The sequence below is a fragment of the Manihot esculenta genome, chromosome 10, assembly GCF_001659605.2.
Source record: "Manihot esculenta cultivar AM560-2 chromosome 10, M.esculenta_v8, whole genome shotgun sequence".
Taxonomy (NCBI): domain Eukaryota; kingdom Viridiplantae; phylum Streptophyta; class Magnoliopsida; order Malpighiales; family Euphorbiaceae; genus Manihot; species Manihot esculenta.
Window position 1 is genome coordinate 30437978 of NC_035170.2, and position 23097 is coordinate 30461074.

The window sequence follows — 23097 nt, forward strand, 5'->3', positions numbered from 1 at the left end:
ACCCGCAATATCTTCCTATAAAATTGAATATAAATTTTTTAATTTAAAATTAAATAAAATAAAATAATTAAATAAAAAAATAAATTTTATTTAATATAAAAAATTTTATTATATATATATATAAATTAATAGAAATAGAAATCATCTCCGAAATAATAGACTTATAACAAAAAATAAAACTATCAAATAATAATAAATTTTGATAATTGAAATCAGTTATAACTCGAACTAAAAGTTAAACGTCTGACTCCATAATAATTAAGAATCAACCACCATCTTTGAACTTGTTTAAAACTTTTCTAAGAGTCATAATTTCAACAGTAGAAATATCAAATAAATCTTTAAACATTTCAAAATATTCTTCAATTATAATTTTTTAGTTTTAAAGCCATAATCTCAACTGTAGAAATCTTTAAACATTTTAAAATATTCTTTAATTATAAATTTTTTTAAAAAAAAAAATTAACAAGAAGAAAATTAAATATAAAATATTAAAAAATTATAATAAAATAATATTTACTTTGTATCCGTCAGTATTAGGTTTTTTTAATTGATCTCCTCACTTTTAAAAGATTCAATGGATCCGATCCTAAAAACCAATCATCACATACTAACTACAAACCCAACTCAAGACTCAATCTATAATCAGTAGCCCAGAAAGCACACCCACAACCAGAAAGAAAATGGTACCGTCAAAGGCAAAACCACCAAATAGATGCGACCAATCCCTGTACCTTAATTACCGCAGACGAAGAAAAACATGCCAGAAAACAGATTGCACGTAACAAATAGAGACATACAAAAATCAGACACAAGAGGAAGAAGCAGAAAAAGCTAGACATCCAAACTCAAATGGACCCGGTAGAAAAATTGCAACTGAGAAAACCCTAACACAAACGAGTCTCTAGCATCAACCAACAACCAATGATACGGGGCAACTAGCCTTGGATTTTACGGCAGAGTTGGACCGGGACTAACTTTTATATTTTAATTATTATTTTGGATATTTTTATTATTTTGCATATTAGAGTTTTATTTCTATTGTAAATAGCCTCCCTTGACTATTAGGATTTTAAACTCCTATTAGGATTAGGATTATTTTGCATATTAGAGTTTTATTTCTATTGTAAATAGTCTCCCTTGGCTATTAGGATTTTATACTCCTATTAGGATTAGGATTATTTTATTTCTATTATAAATAGCCTCCCTTGGCTATTAGAAACTCACTTTTCACTTTTCAATCTTTGAGGAATTTCAATAAGACTTTTAGTCTTTCAGCCTATCTTTTCTCTTATTTCGTCTTAACCAAACGATATTGGTTAAAACTCCTGACGGAGTCTAAATAGTCCTTCTTTTCTCTTATTTCGTCTTAACCAAACGATATTGGTTAAAACTCCTGATGGAGTCTAAATAGTCCTACATCAGATTGGTATCAGAGCGAAGTTCGACCATGGCAGATAACCAAGAGGCGACTTGCTGCGATTGAGGCATCCTTGGCAGAATTGAGGGAGATGATCGGACAGCTGACCCTACAGCAAGGAATCCACCAACCCGGCGCCGCCGCACATCCCCATGTGGCCGCCAATCCTGTGGCCGCCATTCCTGTGGCCGCCAATCCTGTGGTCGTCAATCCTATGCCTGCAAATCCCCAACAGAACTATCAGGAAGGTTACAGGATCAAGGTAGACCTTCAAAACTTTTCTGGTTCATTAGATGTTGAATCTGTTCTTGATTTGCTGGCAGAGGTTGAACGCTTCTTTGAAATTATGAACGTGGAAGAGGAACGCAAGGTTCCAATTGTGGCCTATAAGTTGAAAGGGGGTGCAGCAGCCTGGTGGAATTCGGTTCAAAACGAACGCTATCGGAAGAGGCTGGAACCCATACGAAACTGGGTGCTGATGAAGCAGATGTTTGAACAACGATTCTTGCCTAGCGATCACGCTCAGGTTTTATATAACCGGTATCATGACTGTGTACAAGGGAATCGAAGGGTGGATGAGTATACCGAGGAGTTTCTAAGGCTGTAGGCGAGATGTGAAAACTGTGAGAACGAGGCCCAACAGGTTGCTCATTATCAGAGGGGGCTGAATTATGAAATTCGTTGTATGATGGGAGTAGCTGCGATTTTCACCTTGGCAGACGCTATTGAGATGGCAAAAAGGGCAGAAGAGCGTGTTGATTGGCAGCCACGACAGCAGCAGTACAACCGGAATTTCAATTACAGAAACTCTAGTTCAACAGGAACGCAACAATATAGAGGCAACTACAGCGGGCAGCCTTCTAAGGTTGTAAATTCTGGCAACCCTCCGAATACCATGGAAGAAAGGAGAGACAGTAAAGGCAAGGCAGTCACCACTACAACAGACAAAGGAGGCAGGACCAATCCTTACCAGAAGCCAACGGGAGACATCTGTTACCGGTGCAGACAATCTGGTCATCGATCTAATAATTGTCCAGAGCGTAGAGGAGTTAATGCTGACCGCCGGCAGGTTAATATAGTTGAGCAGGTGGCTGAAACTGACGAGGAAGTGGATGACGATGACGGATCTATTGCTGGTTCTGAAGATGGAGAGGTCACCTTTGTGGTGAAGAAGATCTTATGCTCAACAAAACAGGAGGACGAGACACAAAGGAGGAAGATTTTTCAGGCAAAATGTCGAGTAGGAGAGGCAATTTGCAGGCTAATTATAGATAGCTGCAGTTGTGAGAATCTGATAGCTAAGCAGTTGGTGGAAAAATTACAGTTGCCTACACAGCCTCACCCCTCACCATACAAAGTCGAATGGATTAAGGAAGGACCGACAATTGAGGTCAACAGAATCTGCAGCGTGCCTATCTCGATCGGTAAATCTTATACTGAACCTGTTAATTGTGATGTTGTGGATATGGATTGCTGTGGAATTTTGCTAGGTCGCCCTTGGCAATTCGACGTTGATGCTTTGCATAAAGGGAAGGAGAATTCATACATGTTCATGTGGAATCAAAAGAAGATTACTATCTTGCCTTCCGGTTCTGCGAAACATTCTAAGGTGGAAGGGAAGCATACTGTTGCTGTTTCTACGGGAGTGCAGAAGCTATCAGGCGCAGTTGAGAAATCTGAAGGCACACTAGCCTTATTGATGAGAGCAAAAGGTACAATGGAGGATGCACCATCTTTACCACAGCCCGTCAAAGAGTTGTTAAAGGAGTTTCCTAAGATAGTGGAGGAGTCATCAAAGCGTCCACCCCTGCGGGATATCCAACATCAGATTGATCTCATTCCTGGATCAAAATTACCGAATCTGCCTCATTACAAGATGAGTCCAAAGGAGAGTGAAAACCTCCAAGGCCAGGTGGAATTTGCTTACAACAGTATTGCAGCAAGCAACTTGGCAAAGCAGCACGTGGATGTTTTCAAACAGGAGCGTGGTGGAGGACAGAAAAAGCTTGACGCCAAGAAGATTGGTCCATTCCGGATCATTCAGAATATCAATGACAATGCCTATGCTCTTGACCTCCCACATGAAATGAAAATTTCGAAGACGTTTAATGTGGCAGATCTATTTCAGTACTACCCTGCTGATGACAACTCGAGGACGAGTTCTTTACAAGTGGAAGGGAATGATACGGGGCAACTAGCCTTGGATTTTACGGCAGAGTTGGACCGAGGCTAACTTTTATATTTTAATTATTATTTTGGATATTTTGGATATTTTTATTATTTTGCATATTAGAGTTTTATTTCTATTGTAAATAGCCTCCCTTGACTATTAGGATTTTAAACTCCTATTAGGATTAGGATTATTTTGCATATTAGAGTTTTATTTCTATTGTAAATAGTCTCCCTTGGCTATTAGGATTTTAGACTCCTATTAGGATTAGGATTATTTTATTTCTATTATAAATAGCCTCCCTTGGCTATTAGAAACTCACTTTTCACTTTTCAATCTTTGAGGAATTTCAATAAGACTTTTAGTCTTTCAGCCTATCTTTTCTCTTATTTCGTCTTAACCAAACGATATTGGTTAAAACTCCTGACGGAGTCTAAATAGTCCTTCTTTTCTCTTATTTCGTCTTAACCAAACGATATTGGTTAAAACTCCTGACGGAGTCTAAATAGTCCTACATCAACCAATCTCCAGAAGAACTTGATTTACCTAAGGACATCACTATACATACAAGGAGAGGGAGGCAACAGAGCCTAGCCTCATTGAAGCTGGTGAGAGCGTCAACGCATTCGGTGAATGATTCAGTTCAAAATCAAATCTAACATAATAAATTAAAAATTAAAATTTTAATATTTATAAAAATTAAATTGAATCGATTTTGATCATAAATTAAATTAAATCAAACCAGTTTGATTTAGTTCAATTTGATCAATTTAAATTTTTAATAAATTTTTTATTTTTTACTTTTTATTTTTAATATTTTAAAATTTAATTAAAATATTTTAATTTTATATGATATAATCTCTCTAAAAATAATATATTATTAACTAATCGATTCGATTTGATTTTTTTAATTTTTTTTAATCAAAATTAAACCGAATCGAAATATCACTTGAAATGCAAGGAAGGAATACCATTTTTACACAATAATTAATTGATATATGTAACTTAAATATTAGGAAAAAAATGTTTTAAAATAGAACCCACACAGTTTTGGATAATCAAATGAATGCCCCATCATTTTTTTAAAACTTACTATAAATGTCTCACATGAAGAGTTTTGTAAGAAAATCCAACGCTGATTAATAATAAAAAAACACTTCCATTATATTTTATTAGATTATGTTGAATATAAATATTTCAACATACTTTTTTTCCTATTTCTTCAATTGCATAAAGTGATAATAAGCTTGAGCCAATATAGCATAAAGATTGATTTTAATATAGAGATAAGTATTCAGTCGATTTGATTTAAAATTAAATGAAAGATTAAAATTTTAGTATTTATAGAAATCGAATAAAATCGATTTTGAATAAAAATTGATTTAAATCAAATCGATTTGATTCGACTTGATTCTATTCTATTTGATCGGTTAAGATTTTTAACAAATCTTTTATCTTTTACACATTAATTTTAGTATTTTAAAATTTAATTAAAATATTTTAACTTTAACTACGTCTAATCTCTCTATATTATTAATAATAATATATTATTATTATAATCATGAAAAAAAATTGAGATAATCAAAATTTTTAAAATTAAAAATCAAATCAAATCGAAATAAATAAAAAATCAAACTAAATATACAAATTAATTCAATTAGATTGACTTTTTCGGTTTATACCAAGTACTGCTAACCCTCTTGAAACAAAAATTTTGAGAATTTTTTCACACAGATTTAAAAGAAAAGAGCATACTTGTGATAACAATAGTTTATTCTACAATGTCTCTTTCTCCAAATTCTAGCTATTTTACATCCGACACTTGCAAAAGAAAAAGACAAAGAAAGCGAAATCAGCCTGTTCTTCTCCTCATAGCTGCTTTCATTTTCTCACTTGACAATCTATAGGCAGTTCCATCCACAAATGCAAAATAAATTCCACCCCAGGGCCTTTTCATTGCGAATACTAAATAAGGAAGCAATAAACCTACTGCAAATCCCACCGCAATGCTCATGTAAAACCAAATATCTGCAAACCCATTGCCATTATCATCTTGATCAGCTTTCCTTCCAGGATCTGGGTAATTGTCACCTCCATTGTTTGAACCATTGGCACACTTCACTGCAAGAGGATCTCCGCATAGTCCAGGGTTCCCAGCAAAAGAGGATGCATTAAAAGTTGACATCTGATTTGCAGAAGGTATTTTACCTGACAAGTTATTGTTTGACACATTCAAATTTCCCAGAAATGTCAATGAAGTCAAGCTTTGGGGAATAGGACCTGAAAGCCTATTGCTTGAGAGATCAAGAGATAACAGCTGACGCAATGCTGAAATTCTATCAGGAATCTGGCCATTGATGTGGTTCCTTGACAGGTTTAAAACCTCCAAACCAACCAATCTTGTTATTGCTTCAGGAAATCTTCCACTTAAATTATTTCCAGACAGATCTATGCTGGTTAGCAGGGAAATAGTCCTAGTGTACGTTAATCCAAGGCCATTTATGGTCACATATATGTTCTCTTGGTAATTGTGATTTTCATCCTCTCCATAAAGCAAATAATGGTTAACCTTCTGCTGTTGAGCCATGGCCTTAAGATTTCCCAGGTTAGCAGGAATGGAACCATTTAACTGGTTTTCTGCCAGGTCCAATATTTGCAGCGAACTCGAATTTGAAAGCGTCAAGGGAAGTTCTCCTGAAAGTTTATTTGCCCTGAGACTAAGTATTCTGAGAAGCGGAAAAGCTTCTCCAACCCAAAAGGGTAATTTTCCTGTCAACATGTTGCTCCCCAAGTCCAAAGTTTCCAACTTTGATAAATTCTGAAGAGATGATGGAATTTCTCCAGAGAATTTGTTGTTGCTCAAGTGAAGTGTTTGAAGCCCATTTAGCTGACCTATAGAATTTGGAATCCCACCAGAAAAGTTGTTCTTTTGAAGGTCTAGAACAGTGAGGAAAGAACAATTCCCTATGTTTGAAGGAATGCTTCCTGCCAAATTGTTTTTTGAGAGATCCAAGACATTTAGTGGCATCTCTCCGATTGAGGCTGGGATTCCACCAGTCAACTGGTTACTAGAAAGTGAAAGCAATTGCAAGGATGGCATGACTTGACTGATATTTTCTGGCATACTACCATAAAACTGGTTATGAGAGAGATCTAGTGACAAGGTATTTGGAAGAGGAACAGGTCCTTTGAATTGGTTGAAGCTCAAATCAACAATTGCATAGGGAATCAGTTTGAATGTATTTGGTATATGACCCTCTAAACTATTGAAAGAAAAGTTCAGAAAGCTTAGAATGCTAGTCATGTTCCAGAACCAATTTGGGATAGAACCTGAAACACCAGCCCTTGAGAAATCTAAAACTTCGATATTTTTCTGAGATCTAAGCCAATAAGGGAAGGAAGGACCTACATGGCATGAACTCATCTGCAAGAAAATGACTTGGAAAGGAGGGACCCAATGGGAGCTGACATTTAAAATGACTGAATTATCTGATAAAATAATTTCCTCCAAGTTCTCCAACCTATGAAAATGAGCTTCTGAGATTATACCTGTCAGCTTATTAAGTGAAACATCAAGAGTATACAACTCAGAGAGCAGTCCAATACTATCTGGCAGACTGCCATTTATGTTGTTTGATGAAAGGTTGAGGATAGTCAAGTGCTGTAAATTTCCAATAGAATAAGGGATGGAACCTTGAAGCAAGTTACTGTTCAATCGGAGTTCAACAAGATTCTTGAGTTGGCCAAGTGAATTAGGTAAGCTTCCTGTCATTTTATTTAATGACAAGTCAATGTATTGTAAGTTAGAAAGCTTACCAATGGAGCTTGGAATCCCACCTTCAATATTATTGAAGTGTAAATCCAAATGAGTGAGAGATGTCAAATTTCCAAGAAAAGCAGGAAGCCTACCATGTAAATTAGTGATGGAGAAATCAAGAACTCTTATCTTTTTCCAGCTTCTTGCAAATAGTTGGAAGCACCTTGCTGAGAGTTCCCTATTATAATTAAGCTTCAATGACTGCAAATTTGGCAATTCACCAAAACCAAGCGGAATCCTTCCAGTCAACCAACTATTTCCAATGTCAACAGATACAAGGCTGCTAATGTTCACAAACCAAGCTGGTAACTTGGCCGTGAAGAGGCTGCACTGAAGTTTCATGACTTTAAGTGAAGTGAAATTAACAGAAGGAAGAGAATAGATGAAACCTGATAAACCACAGTATTCCAAGTGCAACTCAGACAAAAGTGGAAGCTTGTTTAATGGCTCAATCCATGCTCCTCCCAAGCTTGAAAGGTTTAGATAATTCATGCTCAAATATTTTAGCGAGAGAAGACCACTCACCCATTGAAGATTATCAACAGTTAAACTAACTGAAGAGACATCAAGAAACTGCAAGCTAGAGAGATTTCCAAGATTTGGAGGAATTTCACCACTAAACCCAGCAAATGACAAGTTTAGATACTGCAAGTTCTGCAAATCGGACAGGAAATGAGGAATTTTACCATGGAAATTGTTCCCACTTAAATCCAGATGTTTCAAGGACTTGAGTTTCGCCAAAGAAGGTCTAATCTCTCCGCCTAATGGCTGAAGACCTGATGAATTTGGGAGATCAACTGCGAGAACAGCACCAGTTGTGTTGTGACAAGCTATTCCTGACCATCCACAGCAATTGGTTCCATGCCATGAAGAGAGCCGATTCCAAGAATCATTCAGGCCCCTTTTGAGATCAAGAAGAGCTTCTCTATCAGCTGGATTGCAGTTCACTGACTGAGCAACTCCACCACATAATAATTCTCCACATAACAGACAGATAATCCAAAGAAAGGGCAAGGTTTCCATAGATCAAACACTCAATAATGCCCTGTTTAGTAGCAGAGAATTCAGAGGGATTCTCAAGAAAGTATTCTAGGAAAACTGCATGAGGTGAGTTTCATGATCTCATGATATTTAAAGGCAAAACCAGAACAAATTGGAAAGTTTTCTTAATTATGTAGAGCTGACTATAAACAGTTGCACATATTGGGAGTGTTCTTCACTTCCAACTTTAATGACTGCAAATTCAATAATTTTATTTTATTTTATTTTATTGGAAACTTTTATGTACATTTTTAATTTAATTTTAATTTTAATTCCAGAATTTACGGTCAGTCCTGTTAGAGAAAAGCCAAAAGCTTTTCCCATTGATAAAAAAAAAGGGAAAATCTTTGCCTTTTACTTTATTGTCTACCTACCCAATACCCATCGTGCTCGGGGTTTTTGTTTATTAATTAATTATTAAGAATCGTTAAGTTGATGACCTATTTGCAAAATTTTTTCTTATCAAAGGACCTATTTGCAATTTGCTTATATAGTTAAGATTTTTTTTTTTTAAATAGAAATTGAGAGAGTAAAACCTGAGAACTCTCAAATTTATACACTTATCACCTCTCAAATTTATACATTTATCACTTATCACCTCTCAAATTTATATATTTATCATCAGACTAAACCTGTGAGTGTTTAGTTAAGAACTCCTTTTACATCTTTTGCTTTTGCAGTTAATATTTAGTTTTATGCGTAATTGTTTCTCCATTGAAAAATATAATGGTTTTTCCACTATATTTAACATTTATTAGTAAGATAATTTACAGAAATCTCCTTAAAATTTAATAAAATTTATAAAATAATTTTGTATTAAATTTTTAATATATTTATTTATATGATTATTCTACTCAATTTTTTTTAATCAATGCTTCAAGATAGCATTTAACAAAGACCTAACCCATAATCAGCAGCCCAGAAAGCACGCATCACAACCAATAAGAAAACAGTACCGCCAAAGATAAAACTATCAAAAAGACGCTACCAGCCCTAGCACCTTAGCCACCGCCGGCGAAAACAAACATACCAGAAAACATATTGCACATATCAAATAGAGACATGCAAAAATCAAACACAAGACACAAAAAGCAAAAAAGCCATACATGCAAATCCAAATAGCAGACTCGTCGGAAAAAATCGCAATTGAGTAGACTCCAACACAAAAAAGTCCCCAGCATCAACCAACAATCCAATCTCTAGAAAAACTTGATTCACCCAATGATATCACCACACAAGGAGAGCCAGGTGACAGAGCCCAACCTCATCGAAGCCGGTGAGAGCATCAATCGCCGGACACAGCGGCGCGGTCCTAAAGTATCGCCATCAATAGTAAAGAGCCCTTTCTCGAACTGGAAACAAACGTCCCAAAGAACCAAAACAAACAGATGACTCAAGATTCAACAGAGAACTCAAGACCCACGAAGAACAAAAGCAAATCCATACACCAAAACGAAACAAAACTAAACATGACCAGACGGGTAAGAAAATGCAGAGACCGAAGCCTCCGCTCTGCCGGCCTGCAAAACCCTAACTCAAACTCTGTCACTCGTACTCTTTCTCCTTCTCTTACTCTCTCTTTCACTCACTCACAACCCAAAAAATTTATACAACCCGTTTTATCACCAATTGTTCTTAATAAAAATCATCTCTTGTGTTAAAAGAAAAAAATTGTATAACCCCAAAATCTTATGGAAAGTTAATTTTGTTACTGAATTAATTCTAATCGTGATGTCCTCGCTTTCCCATTGATTGGAGGATTTGAGTGAAGATAACTTTTATTTTCAAGGACTAAATTATAATTTCACTAATTGAAGTTAGTGGTCTCTTGAAGATGGTTGAAGCTTCTTGAATTGTGATAATTAAGACTGGGCTTTTTGCTAAATTTTTGCTGAAATTTTTATTGTGAATTTAGGGTTAAAAGAAAAATATCTGTAGATTTGGTATTGGGTGTCCGGTAGTATTTGAAAAGGTTGTTTAGCAACGGTTAAACAGGCGTTAAAACCTGGTGCATTTTAAATCGCGTCAGACATTATTTATTTATTTTTAATTTAATTTTTTTATTTTTTAATTATTAATATATTATAATAAAATATTTATATTATATTAATTTAAAAATATTATATTTTTATAATAATAATTTTTTTATAATTTTAATATTGTAATATTTAATAAATTTTATTATTAATTTTTAAATAAAAAATTACTGGTATTATATAATTTCAAATTTTAATTTTGTTGTAATTAAATGTATAAAAATAATTTAATTGTGATTAAATATATAAAAATAATTTAGTGATAAATTTTTTTATTATTTTAATAAATTAATATATTAATACTATGATTAAATAGTAGGGGTGTAAACGAATCGAGCCGAGCCGAACTTTGAAGAGCTAAAACTTGGTTCGTTAAAATTTTTTCGAGTTCAAGTCGAATTCGAGTTTTACTCATATCGAACTCGAGCTGAGTATTAAGAAACTCAAGCCGAGTATTAAGAAGCTCAAGCTTGGCTTGTTTAGCAAACGAGCTTAGATGAGTCGAGCTTTTATCGAGTTGAGTCTCAAATAGTTCACGAGTAATTTAATTTATTTATATGTATAATGAGTTTTAGTTTAAAACTAATAAGTTTAAAACTAAAATAATTTTAGTTAAATAAGTATATCTATAAATTAGCATGTAAACTTATAAAGATGAGTTTTTAAATCTTAATGATCTAAATATATGCAAGTTTAAGAGTATAACTAAACTATATAGAGCTGAATTTTAAAAAATTTAGATTTGGCTTATGAAAGTATATGCAAGATTTAATTTATTTTTCTTATGATAGTAATTTCAGTTTACTTAACGAGACTGTTCACGAGTTTATTCACGAGCCTGCTCATGAACTCAGAAATAAGTCGAGCTCACGAACCTTAACGAGCCGAATACTATGGAGGTCAAACTTGGCTCGTTTATCAAACGAGCCTAAAAATTAAGCTCGAGTTTGGCTCGTTTAAAAATCAAGTCGAGCTCGGTCGAGCTTTTATAGAATCGAACCTCGAATAGCTCACAAACGGTTTGGTTCATTTACACCCCTATTAAATAGTATGAATAAATCTATATACGTTTAATCACATAATAATATTATTTAATAACTCTCTAAATACTAAGATAAATTAAAAATAATTATTATATTTTATAAAAATATTTTTAATATATAAGATTTTGATAATAAAAGATTACACATAAAAAATATTTACAATTAGATTAATTTATTAAATTTTTTATAGTACATATTTATTCCATAATAAAATTTTTTATTATTATAATAGATTAATATAATAATTTTATAATTAAATAATATTAATAATTTCGTACATATTTAATGTTATTTTATAACTCTTGTAAAGTATTCAGTTATTATATTTTATAAAAATATTTTTAATATATAAAAATATTATAAAAGTTAATAATAAAAAAATATAAAAAAAATATTTAGAATTATAATATTATTCTGCTATTAAATTTATATAAAATTATTTAAAATTATTTCATTGACTTAATTATTTAATTTATTTTTTTAATAAATTATAAATAATTTATATAAAATATTTAAAATTATTATATTATTTTGCTATTAAATGTTATATAAAAATATTAAATTGTTTATAATGTATTAAAAAGAAATTAATTAATTAATTAATTTAATTACAGAATAAATTAATTAAATTTATTATTTTTAATAAATTATAAATAATCAGGTAATAATGTATAACATTTAATCACAACATAATTTTATTCTATAATTTTAAATAGCAGTCTAATAAAAAGTAAATTTAATTTTTATAATTTTTAAATATTCATATTAATTAGTTTATTTATTTATTTATTATTAATTATTTAAATCACAGCATAATTTTATTTTATAATTTAAAATAACAGTGTAATAAAAAATAAATTTAATTTTTATAATTTTAAATATTATATTAATTAATTAATTAATTTATCTATTTTTTATTAATTATATATATATATTTAATAACAATAAATAAATTTATAATTAATATTATTTAATTATTAAATTAATATAATATAAATATTTTATTATAATATACTAATAATTAAAAAATAATAAAAATTAAATCAAGGTATGTCGTCTCTTAAAAGTCGGTGTCCGGCCACAATTTAAAAAAACAAAAAGCACAAATAATGTCTAGCTCCATTTAGAGTGGCGCCTATTAAATAGGTGCTAAGCAATCTTTACAGGCAATCTTTATAGGTGTTATCTCTAAATTCACAAATATTTTTCTTTCAATTCTAAATTAACAAATTAAAAATCTTCCATCCCTAAATTAATAAAAAGCCCATTAATACTTCATCCTTTTCACATTAATATATCTAGTATGCGAGAAAGCTATCATAACAAAAATTTTATTCTCAATTTTTCCCTTTTCCAAATTCAAGCAACTTATTTCTGAAGAAATTTAGTAGATTGTACAGGAGATTGAAGACTTACATAATAAAAAGAAAAGAAAAAAATAAAAACACTTAGTGTTTTTCTCCTGTTCTTCTTCTCATAGCTGCTTGCATTTTCTCACTTGACAATCTATAGGCAGTTCCATCCACAAATGCAAAATAGACTCCACCCCAAGACCTTTTCATTGCAAATACTAAATAAGGAAGCAATAAACCTACTGCAAATCCCACCCCAATGCTCATATAAAACCAATTATCTACAAAGCCATTGCTATTGTCATCTTCATCAGCTTTCCCTCCACCATCTGGGTAATTGTCATCTCCATTGTTAGAACCATTGCCACACTTCACTGCAAGAGGATCTCCACATAGTCCAGGGTTCCCAGCAAAAGAGGATGCATTAAAAGTTAACATCTGATTTGCAGAAGGTATTTTACCTGACAAGTTATTGTTTGACACATTCAAATTCCCCAGAAATGTCAATGAAGTTATGCTTTGGGGAATAGGACCTGAAAGCCTATTGCCTGAGAGATCAAGAGATAACAGCTCATGCAATTCTGAAATGCTATCAGGAATCTGGCCACTGATGTGGTTTCTTGATAAGTTCAAAACCTCCAAACCAACTAATCTTGTTATTGCTTCAGGAAGTTCTCCGCTTAAATTGTTTCCAGACAGATCTATGCTGGTTAGCAAGGAAAGAGTCCTGGTGTACGTTAATCCTAGGCCATTTATGGTCACATGTATATTCTCTTGGTAGTTGTGATTTTCATCCTTTCCATAAAGCAAATAATGGTTAACCTTCTGCTGTTGAGCCATGGCCTTAAGATTTCCCAGGTTAGCAGGAATGGAACCATTTAATTGGTTTTCTGCCAGGTCCAATATTTGCAGCGAACTCGAATTTGAAAGCGTCAAGGGAAGTTCTCCTGAAAGTTTATTTGCCCCGAGACAAAGTATTCTGAGAAGCGGAAAAGCTTCTCCAACCCAAAAGGGTAATTTTCCTGTCAACATGTTACTCCCCAAGTCCAAAGTTTCCAACTTTGATAAATTCTGAAGAGATGATGGAATTTCTCCAGAGAATTTGTTGTTGCTCAAGTGAAGTGTTTGAAGCCCATTTAGCCGACCTATAGAATTTGGAATCCTACCAGACAAGTTGTTATTTTGAAGGTCTAGAACAGTGAGGGAAGAACAATTTCCTATGTTTGGAGGAATGCTTCCTGCCAAATTGTTTTTTGAGAGATCCAAGACATTGAGTGACAACGCTCCGATTGAGGCTGGGATTCCACCAGTCAACTGGTTACTAGAAAGTGAAAGAAATTGCAAGGATGACATGACTTGACTGATATTTTCTGGCATACTACCATAAAACTGGTTATGAGAGAGATCCAGTGACAAGGCATTTGGAAGAGGAACAGGTCCTTTGAATTGGTTGAAGCTCAAATCAACAATTGCATAGGGAATCAGTTTGAATGTATTTGGTATATGACCCTCTAAACTATTGAATGAAAAGTTCAGAAAGCTTAGAATGCTAGTCATGTTCCAGAACCAATTTGGGATACAACCTGAAACACCAGCCCTTGAGAAATCTAAAACTTGGATCTTTTTCTGAGATCTAAGCCAATAAGGGAAGGAAGGACCTACATGGCATGAACTCATCTGCAAGAAAATGACTTGGAAAGGAGGGACCCAGTGGGAGCTGACATTTAAAATGACTGAATTATCTGATAAAATAATTTGCTCCAAGTTCTCCAACCTATGAAAATGAGCTTCTGAGATTATACCTGTCAGCTTATTAAGTGAAACATCAAGAGTAGACAACTCAGAGAGCAGTCCAATACTATCTGGCAGAGTGCCATTTATGTTGTTTGATGAAAGCTTGAGGATAGTCAAATGTTGTAAATTTCCAATAGAATAAGGGATGGAACCTTGAAGCAAGTTACTGTTCAATCGGAGTTCAACAAGATTCTTGAGTTGGCCAATTGAATTTGGTAAGCTTCCTATCAGTTTGTTTGATGACAAGTTAATGTACTTTAATTTAGAAAGCTTACCAATGGAGATTGGAATCCCACCTTCAATATTATTGATGTGTAAATCCAAATGAATAAGAGATGTCAAATTTCCAAGAAGAGCAGGAAGTCTACCATGTAAATTAATGATGGAGAAATCAAGAACTCTTATCTTTTTCCAGCTTCCTGCAAACAGTTGGAAGCAGCTTGCTGAGAGTTCCATATTATAATTAAGCTTCAATGACTGCAAATTTGGCAATTCACCAAAACCAAGCGGAATCCTTCCAGTCAACCAACTATTTCCAATGTCAACAGATACAAGGCTGCTAATGTTTGTAAACCAAGTTGGTAACTTGGCATGGAAGAAGCTGCACTGAAGTTTCATGACTTTAAGTGCAGTGAAATTAACAGAAGGAAGAGAATAGATGAAACCTGATAAACCACAGTATTCCAAGTGCAACTCCGTCAAAAGTGGAAGCTTGTTTAATGGCTCAATCCATGCTCCTCCCAAGCTTGAAAGGTTTAGATAATTCATGCTCAAATATTTTAGCGACAGAAGACCACTCACCCATTCAATATTATCAACAGTTAAACTAACTGAAGAGACATCAAGAAACTGCAAGCTAGAGAGATTTCCAAGATTTGGAGGAATTTCACCACTAAACCCAGCAAATGACAAGTTTAGATACTGCAAGTTCTGCAAATCGGACAGGAAATGAGGAATTTTACCATGGAAATTGTTCCCACTTAAATCCAGATGTTTCAAGGACTTGAGTTTCGCCAAAGAAGGTCTAATCTCTCCACCTAATGGCTGAAGACCTGATGATTTTGGGAGATCAACTGCGAGAACAGCACCAGTTGTGTTGTGACAAGCTATTCCTGACCACCCACAGCAATTGGTTCCATGCCATGAAGAGAGCCGATTCCAAGAATCATTCAGGCCCCTTTTGAGATCAAAAAGAGCTTCTCTATCAGCTGCATTGCAGTGCACTGACTGAGCAACTCCACCACATAATAATTCTCCACATAACAGACAGATAATCCAAAGAAAGGGAAAGGTTCCCATAGATCAAACACTCAATAATGCCCTGTTTAGTAGCAGAGAATTCAGAGGGATTCTCAAGAAAGTATTTTAGGAAAACTGCATGAGGTGAGTTTCATGATCTCATGATATTTAAAGGGAAAAATTGAAAACTTTTTTCAATTCTGTGTAGCCAACTACAAACAGTTCTACAGATAGATGGTTTCTTGACTTTGGAATTTCTTTGGATTAATGTAAGATGGAGGCTATAGCGTGTTCTTCAGTTCCAACTTCAATTACTGCAATTTCAGTAATTTAGTTTATTGCATTTCCATAATTTAATTTAAATAATATTTTTTCAAGTTTATTATGCCATCTATAATACTGTTTAATTAGTCAATTTCTGCTGCATAACATTGGAAAATTTTACGTTCATTTTTCATTTAATTTTAATTTTAATTCGAGAATTTACTGTTAATCTTGTTAATGGAATCTAATTTTTCTTGTATGTCTCATAAAGCCAAAAAGATTTTCTCCCATTTCCCTTTGACAAAAGTGGCGTAACTTCAGGTTTTCTTGATATAACTTGTTTTCAGGTTTGGACCCTACCGATAAGGAAGGCTTGCCTTTCCCACGTAATTATTCTTTTTTTTAATCTTTTAATAGTTCAATTTAGCAATATAGTATTTACATTACAAGACTCGGAGAGCAAATTTTACGTCCCATGGATTTAGAAAATAAAGCCCAGAAAAACCAAATCAAATCCCTTACAGCCCATACAAATGAAACCAACCAAACCATCTTAGAATCCTAGGATCTCACCTAAACCCACTAGAAATTCTAATGCGTTTGTCTATAGTTCAAAATCTCGCCTTTGTTCTACAGAGAAAGATAACCATGAGGGAACAAGGTGTTGTCATCGAGTGTGGATCATCAACCAGATCAGTGGGTTGTTGGATTCTAGGCTTCATTCCTCTTCTGATAAGGCTCCGGGAAAGTGATGAGCTTATCAGCATTTCAATCTTAAAGATTGTGGGGACTTATGGGGCTTGGGCTTCATGGCTACCTGTAGTCCTGTTAAGTGTTGAGTGAAAGAGTTTACCTTGAAGAGAATTTATTGATTATTAACAGCGTATTATACATGTATTTATAGGGCTACAATGATTAGAAGTAATCTACAACAATACGGTTTCTAGAGGCTAACTATGGATAGCGGTATAAGATAACAAACGTAGTTGTAACTAACTCTTATGCTTATCATCCTTATCAGGCCCCCTCAATTCAAGCGTTCGTGGAAAAGCTTGGATTGTTAAAAGACGCATAAGAGTTTGATGTCGAGCTTTAGACAATGACTTTGTTAAGATATCAACAATATGATCTTTAGAGCATATGAATTGAACTTTAACCTCATGTTTGTGTACTTTGTCGCGAACGAAATGGAAATCGACCTCCAAATGCTTGGAACGAGCATGAAAAACTGGATTCACAGAAAGATATGTCGCACTAATGTTATCACACCATAAATTTGGGATAGTGGAGGAGGAAAACTTAATATCTTGTAAGAGAGACTGAATCCAGGTCAATTCAGTAACTGCAAGACCAATGGCACGATACTCGGCTTCTGTAGATGATCGGGCCACAGTCTGTTGCTTCTTAGAGTTCCACGAAATAAGATTATTGCCCATGAAAACAGCATAGCCAGTAGTGGATTTTCTATCTGCAACATCACTGGCCCAATCTGCATTCGAATAAACATTAAGTGCAGTATCCTTAGACTTGGTTATTAATAACCCATAGCTGGCAGTATCTTTAAGATACCGTAAAATGCGCTTTACAGAACTTCAGTTTTCTTCTGTTGGAGCATGTAAGTATTGGGAGACTTTATGGACCGAGTAGCAGACTTCTGGACGAGTTAAGCTCAAGTATTGTAAACCCCCTACTATGCTCCTGTACAAGGTTGGATCAGTAAATTGGTGGCTTGCTATAGAAACTGGTGTCTTAGTTGTTGCTGGTGTAGAGATGCCACGACAATCCAGCATGTTAGCTTTTTGAAGTAAATCAGTAATATGCTTCTGCTGGGTTAGTAGTAAACCAACTTTAGTATGTACAGCCTCCATGCCCAAAAAATATTCAAGCTTCCCTAAATCCTTCAACAGAAATTCAGAGTGCAGAGACACAATAATGTTATTCAATATAACAGAACAGCTTCCAGTCATAATTATGTCATCGACATAAACTAAAGCAAAAATGATGACATTATTATGGACATAACGAAATAAGGAGGAGTCAGCAGGGGAGACTTCAAAACCATGCTTAACCAGAGCTTGATGTAAGCGTTTATACCATTGTCTTGGAGCTTGTCGAAGTCCATATAGAGATCGGCGAAGACGACAAACAAAATCAGGTTTATTTTGATCACAAAAACCTGGTGGTTGCTCCATGAATACTTCATTGTCCAAATCACCATGAAGAAAGGCGTTAGAAACATATAACTGCTTAATCATCCAGTCATTAGAAATAGCTATAGACAAAATAATGCGAATGGTAGTCGGTTTCACAACTGGTGAGAAAGTTTCAAAATAATCAATACCCGGTCGTTGGTGATAGCCTTTGGCCACGAGACGGGCTTTGTAGCGATCAATAGTGCCATCAGATTTATATTTAATTCTGAAAACCCACTTACATCCCACAATATTCTGAGCTTTAGTCCGCGGAACCAATTCCCAAGTACCAGTTTGTAATAAGGCATTAAGTTCCTGTATCATGGCCTCTCGCCATTGTGGAGTTTTAATGGCTTGACTGTATGATGTTGGAACAGAATCTGCAACACTAGCAAACCGGGACTGAGGGGACCAAGGGCGGAGTGGCTTAAGACTGCCAGTTTGTTGCCGTGTGATCATTGAATGAGTTTTAATGACTGCTGGAGATGGAACTAGTGCTTGTTCATTAAAATCAGGTACTGAAACTCGAAGAGGACTGGGAGAACTCAAGTTAGGTGATACGGTGCGTTCTGATGAGGGGGAATTAATCGGTTCGGTTTGGTGAAAACTGATTAATTCGGCTTGATTAGTGTTGAGAGGAACACCTTGCGTTGAGCCGGTTTGAGTTGATGGGGAGCCGATCTGATTTGCGTTTAATGAAACGCTGCGGTGAGAAGTGGGGCCCATTATTTCTTCATGCTGCTGGTTTAAATCAGTTTGTTCTTCATCTGTTTGTGAAGAATTTTGCACAAATGGTTGAGCAGTATGGGGTGAGGCACCAAGAATCCCAGATTGTGTATGATGGAAAACTGGTACTAGTGGTAATGGCACTGAGGTCGGAGTTGCTGCTGGAGTAGACATAGCCGAATTATCATTTAACTTCTTGAATGGAAACTCCTGCTCAAAAAATAAAACATGGCGTGAGAGAAAGATTTTACCGGAAGAAAAATCTAAACATGTATACCCTTTATGAAGTTTGCTGTATCCCAGAAAAACACAAGAAGAAGATTTTGGTGCTAATTTGTGAGGAGAGTAGGGTTTCAACCAAGGGTAACACAATGAACCAAAGACTCTCATTTCATCATAATTGGGTAACTCCTTGAATAAAGCTTCATATGGTGTTTTACCATTTAACATTGATGATGGTAACCTGTTGATAGTGTACATGGCAGCACTAAAGGCATATGTCCAATATTCATAAGGTACTGCAGCATGATTTAACAGTGATCGGCCAAGTTCAACGATGTGTCTGTGTTTGCGTTCAGCACAACCGTTTTGCTCAGGAGTGTAAGGGCAAGACACTCGTTGAGTGATTCCATTTTGTCTCAAATAACTAGTTAAGGATTGAAACTCCCCTCCCCAGTCAGATTGAAAGTTTTTAATGGGAAGACCAAAATATTTTTCAACAAGTGTGCGAAACTGAATAAAAATAGGAAGAACATCATATTTTTGTTTTAGAAAATAAAGCCAACTATATTTACTATAATGATCATAAAAGATCACATAGTATCGGTAACCATCAATGGAAACAAAAGGAGCAGGACCCCAAACATCTGAGCAAAGTAATTCGAGAGGCTGTTTCGCATGATAATTTGATTAAGAAAAGGGCAGTTTATGTGATTTACTCACATTACAAGCATGACAAAAAGTAAACTGTTTATTGGAATCAAAAGATATATTATTTTTCCTAAGAATATCATAAACAAGTCTGATGTTTGCGTGACCCAATCTCTCATGCCACAAGGAAACAGTTGCAGGAAAAGCTTTAGGTTGAAATGATCGAACTTGTTGCTTTGGAAAAGGGTAGAGCCCATTCCTACTCAGGCCTTGGTAGAGCACCTGTCTCGTGGGGATATCCTTCACAAAATATTGATCAGGGAAAAACTCAATAGAAGCATTATTATGTGAGGTGAAAGCAGAAACAGATAACAGATCATTAGTAATGGAAGGAGAATAAAGAATATCTTTAAAATGAAAATCACGACCATTAATAGAAGTAACTGAAGACCCACGAGAAGAGATTGAAAGGTTTTTACCATCAGCAATTTGCAGAGTAGTGCCATCAGTGACTGGGGTAGAACGAGCAATAGTTTCCGGATTGGAAGTTAAATGATAATTCGCGCCGGAGTCCATCAACCAAGCTGCTGACATATCAGGTTCAGTCTTTGCCATATTCGCCTGAGGATTAGGTTTTGGTGAAGGACACTGTCGAGAGACATGGCCTGTTCCATTGCAATTAAAACAGACCACCAGAGATGAAGAAGACCCTCGGCCAGAAGTAGAATTATTGTTCCAGTATCCTCCTCGACCAGAATGATTGCCACGACCTCTTGAATTTCTTCCACGACCTCTACTGCCTCGTCCAGTACTAACATAATGAGCAGTGGGTGATATTGTTGCAGCAGCATTTACAATTAAGGAATCAACCTTAAGTTGTGTTTCTTCACTAAGCAATAATGCATACAATTCATCAAAAGATATTTTCTGATTACGTGCCTCAATTGCACGAGTGAAAGGGCGATACTCCGATCCTAGCCCTTGGAGAACATCACAGACCAAATTATCTTCCGTAATGGAGCCGTCTTCTAGCCCACAAAGTTGATCAAAATAGGACTTTGCTTTGCGCATGTAATCGTCAACGAAATCAGTACCTTTGGTTAAATACTTCAATTGTTTTCGCGGCTGCTGTACCTGCGTTTTAGCACCAGTAGAGTAAATTACAGCAAGCTTGTCCCAAACTTCTTTGGCTGTTTTGCATCGAGTAATCTGATGAAAAATTGATTCAGTGACAGAACAATTTATCCAGCTGCGAACAATTTGGTCTTGACAAAACCAATCAGCATGAGCAGGATTAATTTCTCCAGTTGACGAGAGTTCTGGTGGTGCCGAACCAGTGCCGTCAATATGAGAGGCCAACCGGTATCCATGAAGGAGAGGCATTATTTGTGCATGCCATAACAAGTAATTGGCAGAGGTGAGTTTGATGGGCAAAAATTGGGTAACATTGGGAATGGACATGGTAGAAAAAGAAGAGGATGAGAGAGCAGCAGAGGTAGAGGAAATTAAGGCAGTTTCAGTGGTCATGATGCAAGAATCAAGAGTAGAAAACGAGAAGAGAAAATTTGCTGTTAAGCCGTGCTAAGCTCTGATACCATGAAAGAGTTTACCTTGAAGAGAATTTATTGATTATTAACAGCGTATTATACATGTATTTATAGGGCTACAATGACTAGAAGTAATCTACAACAATACGGTTTCTAGAGGCTAACTATGGATAGCGGTATAAGATAACAAACGTAGTTGTAACTAACTCTTATGCTTATCATCCTTATCATTGAGCTCCGCCAACTATGCCATTTGCCTCAGCTGAAAGAGAAATGATGTAACTCATTAAAAGTTTCTCATTGTCTTATCAAGAAATTAAAACCATGTCATAACTTCCACAGAAGCCAAGCTAATTACCTGACCTTTTGGCCATTATTTATGTTTACAATGAACAAGAATGTGTCAAACATGTCAATTTCATTTGACTAATATCATTGGATATTATAGCAATCTGTCTCTATTGCAAGTATTTTGTGAAGAAAAGTAATGATCTTTCATGTTGATGAAGTTCTAGATTAAGGTTCCACAAAAAGTATTCTGAAGGATTTCAAAATCTCAGCAACTGAAATTTCATGGATAATTTTTCACTTCTGAAAGTTGTATTATCTTTTACATGTCTGGTAATAAGAGAATTTGCTTGTAATATCCATGCCCAGATGGTGGATTGCCTGGAATCTGATAGAGAAGCTCTTATTGATTTCAGAAATGGTCTTCTTGATCCTGGAAACCGGCTCTCATCATGGCAAGGAACCAACTGCTGCCAATGGCATGGAATAGTTTAGCCACATTTTTATTATATTTATTATTGTTTATTTACATATTTTTTAGTTTAATTTATGGTTTTTACCTTATTTTTACAAAAAAAGAAAAAATTAAAAAACTGGAGAAAAAGTACAGAAAATGACAGAAAAGTGATTGGGTCAGTAACTTGGCCAAATCACTGCCCAGCTCAAGCTAAAGCAGAAACCTGAACTATCTCACAAGAGTCTGATTGGGCCAAATCACTGGCCAAGTCACCCGCAGGAACAAAAATCCGGAGGCAACACGCAGAAATGATTTGGGCATGACGATTTGCCCAAATTACTGCCAAATCAAGCGGAGGAAGCAGAGACAGAAAGCTAAAAACTGGACTGACTCACAGAAAGCGATTGGGGCAGCGATCTGCCCAAATCACCCCCCCAATCACATTGACAGCAGAAATTGACAGCAGAGGCGGGAAAGGAGCAGAAAATTCGAATTCAAAGAAAAGACGTCCAAATCCATTTCAAACACCACAAGATCAGTCCCAAGAGCCACGCCTTTCACTTAGAGAGTTCCATTCTCAATCAAATACAAAATCCAAAGAGGAATCAAAGACTACAAAGAAGACCAAATCAAATTGAGATTTCAAAACCCTAATCAAATGGGAATTGGGATTCTACAGCTATAAAAGGGCAGCATCCAAACCAGCAAAACATCATCTCTCAGCTTCAGAAATTCTCTTTTCTCCTATCTTTTGTGATTTAGTCCACCATTAGTGGCTAAATTCCATTCTTTTCTAGTTGAAGTTGGTGAATTTCAGATTTGTGATGAATTGGGAGATTTA

The 23097-nt window shown here is 35.0% G+C and overlaps 2 protein-coding genes across 3 annotated transcripts; both read right to left on the minus strand.

Moving 5' to 3' along the window:
* Nucleotides 1–5345: 5345 nt before the first annotated feature.
* On the minus strand, nucleotides 5346–10279 carry LOC110624005 (receptor-like protein EIX2). 2 transcript variants are annotated; one of them, XM_021769050.2, is made up of 2 exons: nucleotides 9555–10279; nucleotides 5346–8339 (listed from the first exon to the last, which is right to left on the minus strand). In XM_021769050.2, exon 2 carries the CDS (start codon nucleotides 7897–7899, stop codon nucleotides 5443–5445), a length of 2457 nt encoding a protein of 818 aa, XP_021624742.1. In that variant the 5' UTR covers nucleotides 7900–8339; nucleotides 9555–10279; the 3' UTR covers nucleotides 5346–5442. The 2 variants fall into 2 exon arrangements, with proteins under 2 accessions (XP_021624742.1, XP_021624740.1); XM_021769048.2 differs by having other exon boundaries at nucleotides 5346–8452.
* Nucleotides 10280–12886: 2607 nt separating this feature from the next.
* On the minus strand, nucleotides 12887–16067 carry LOC110624347 (receptor-like protein EIX2). The gene has a single exon (XM_021769443.2). The coding sequence runs from the start codon at nucleotides 15970–15972 to the stop codon at nucleotides 12976–12978; it is 2997 nt and encodes a 998-aa protein (XP_021625135.2). The 5' UTR covers nucleotides 15973–16067; the 3' UTR covers nucleotides 12887–12975.
* Between the last annotated feature and the right edge of the window lie 7030 nt (nucleotides 16068–23097).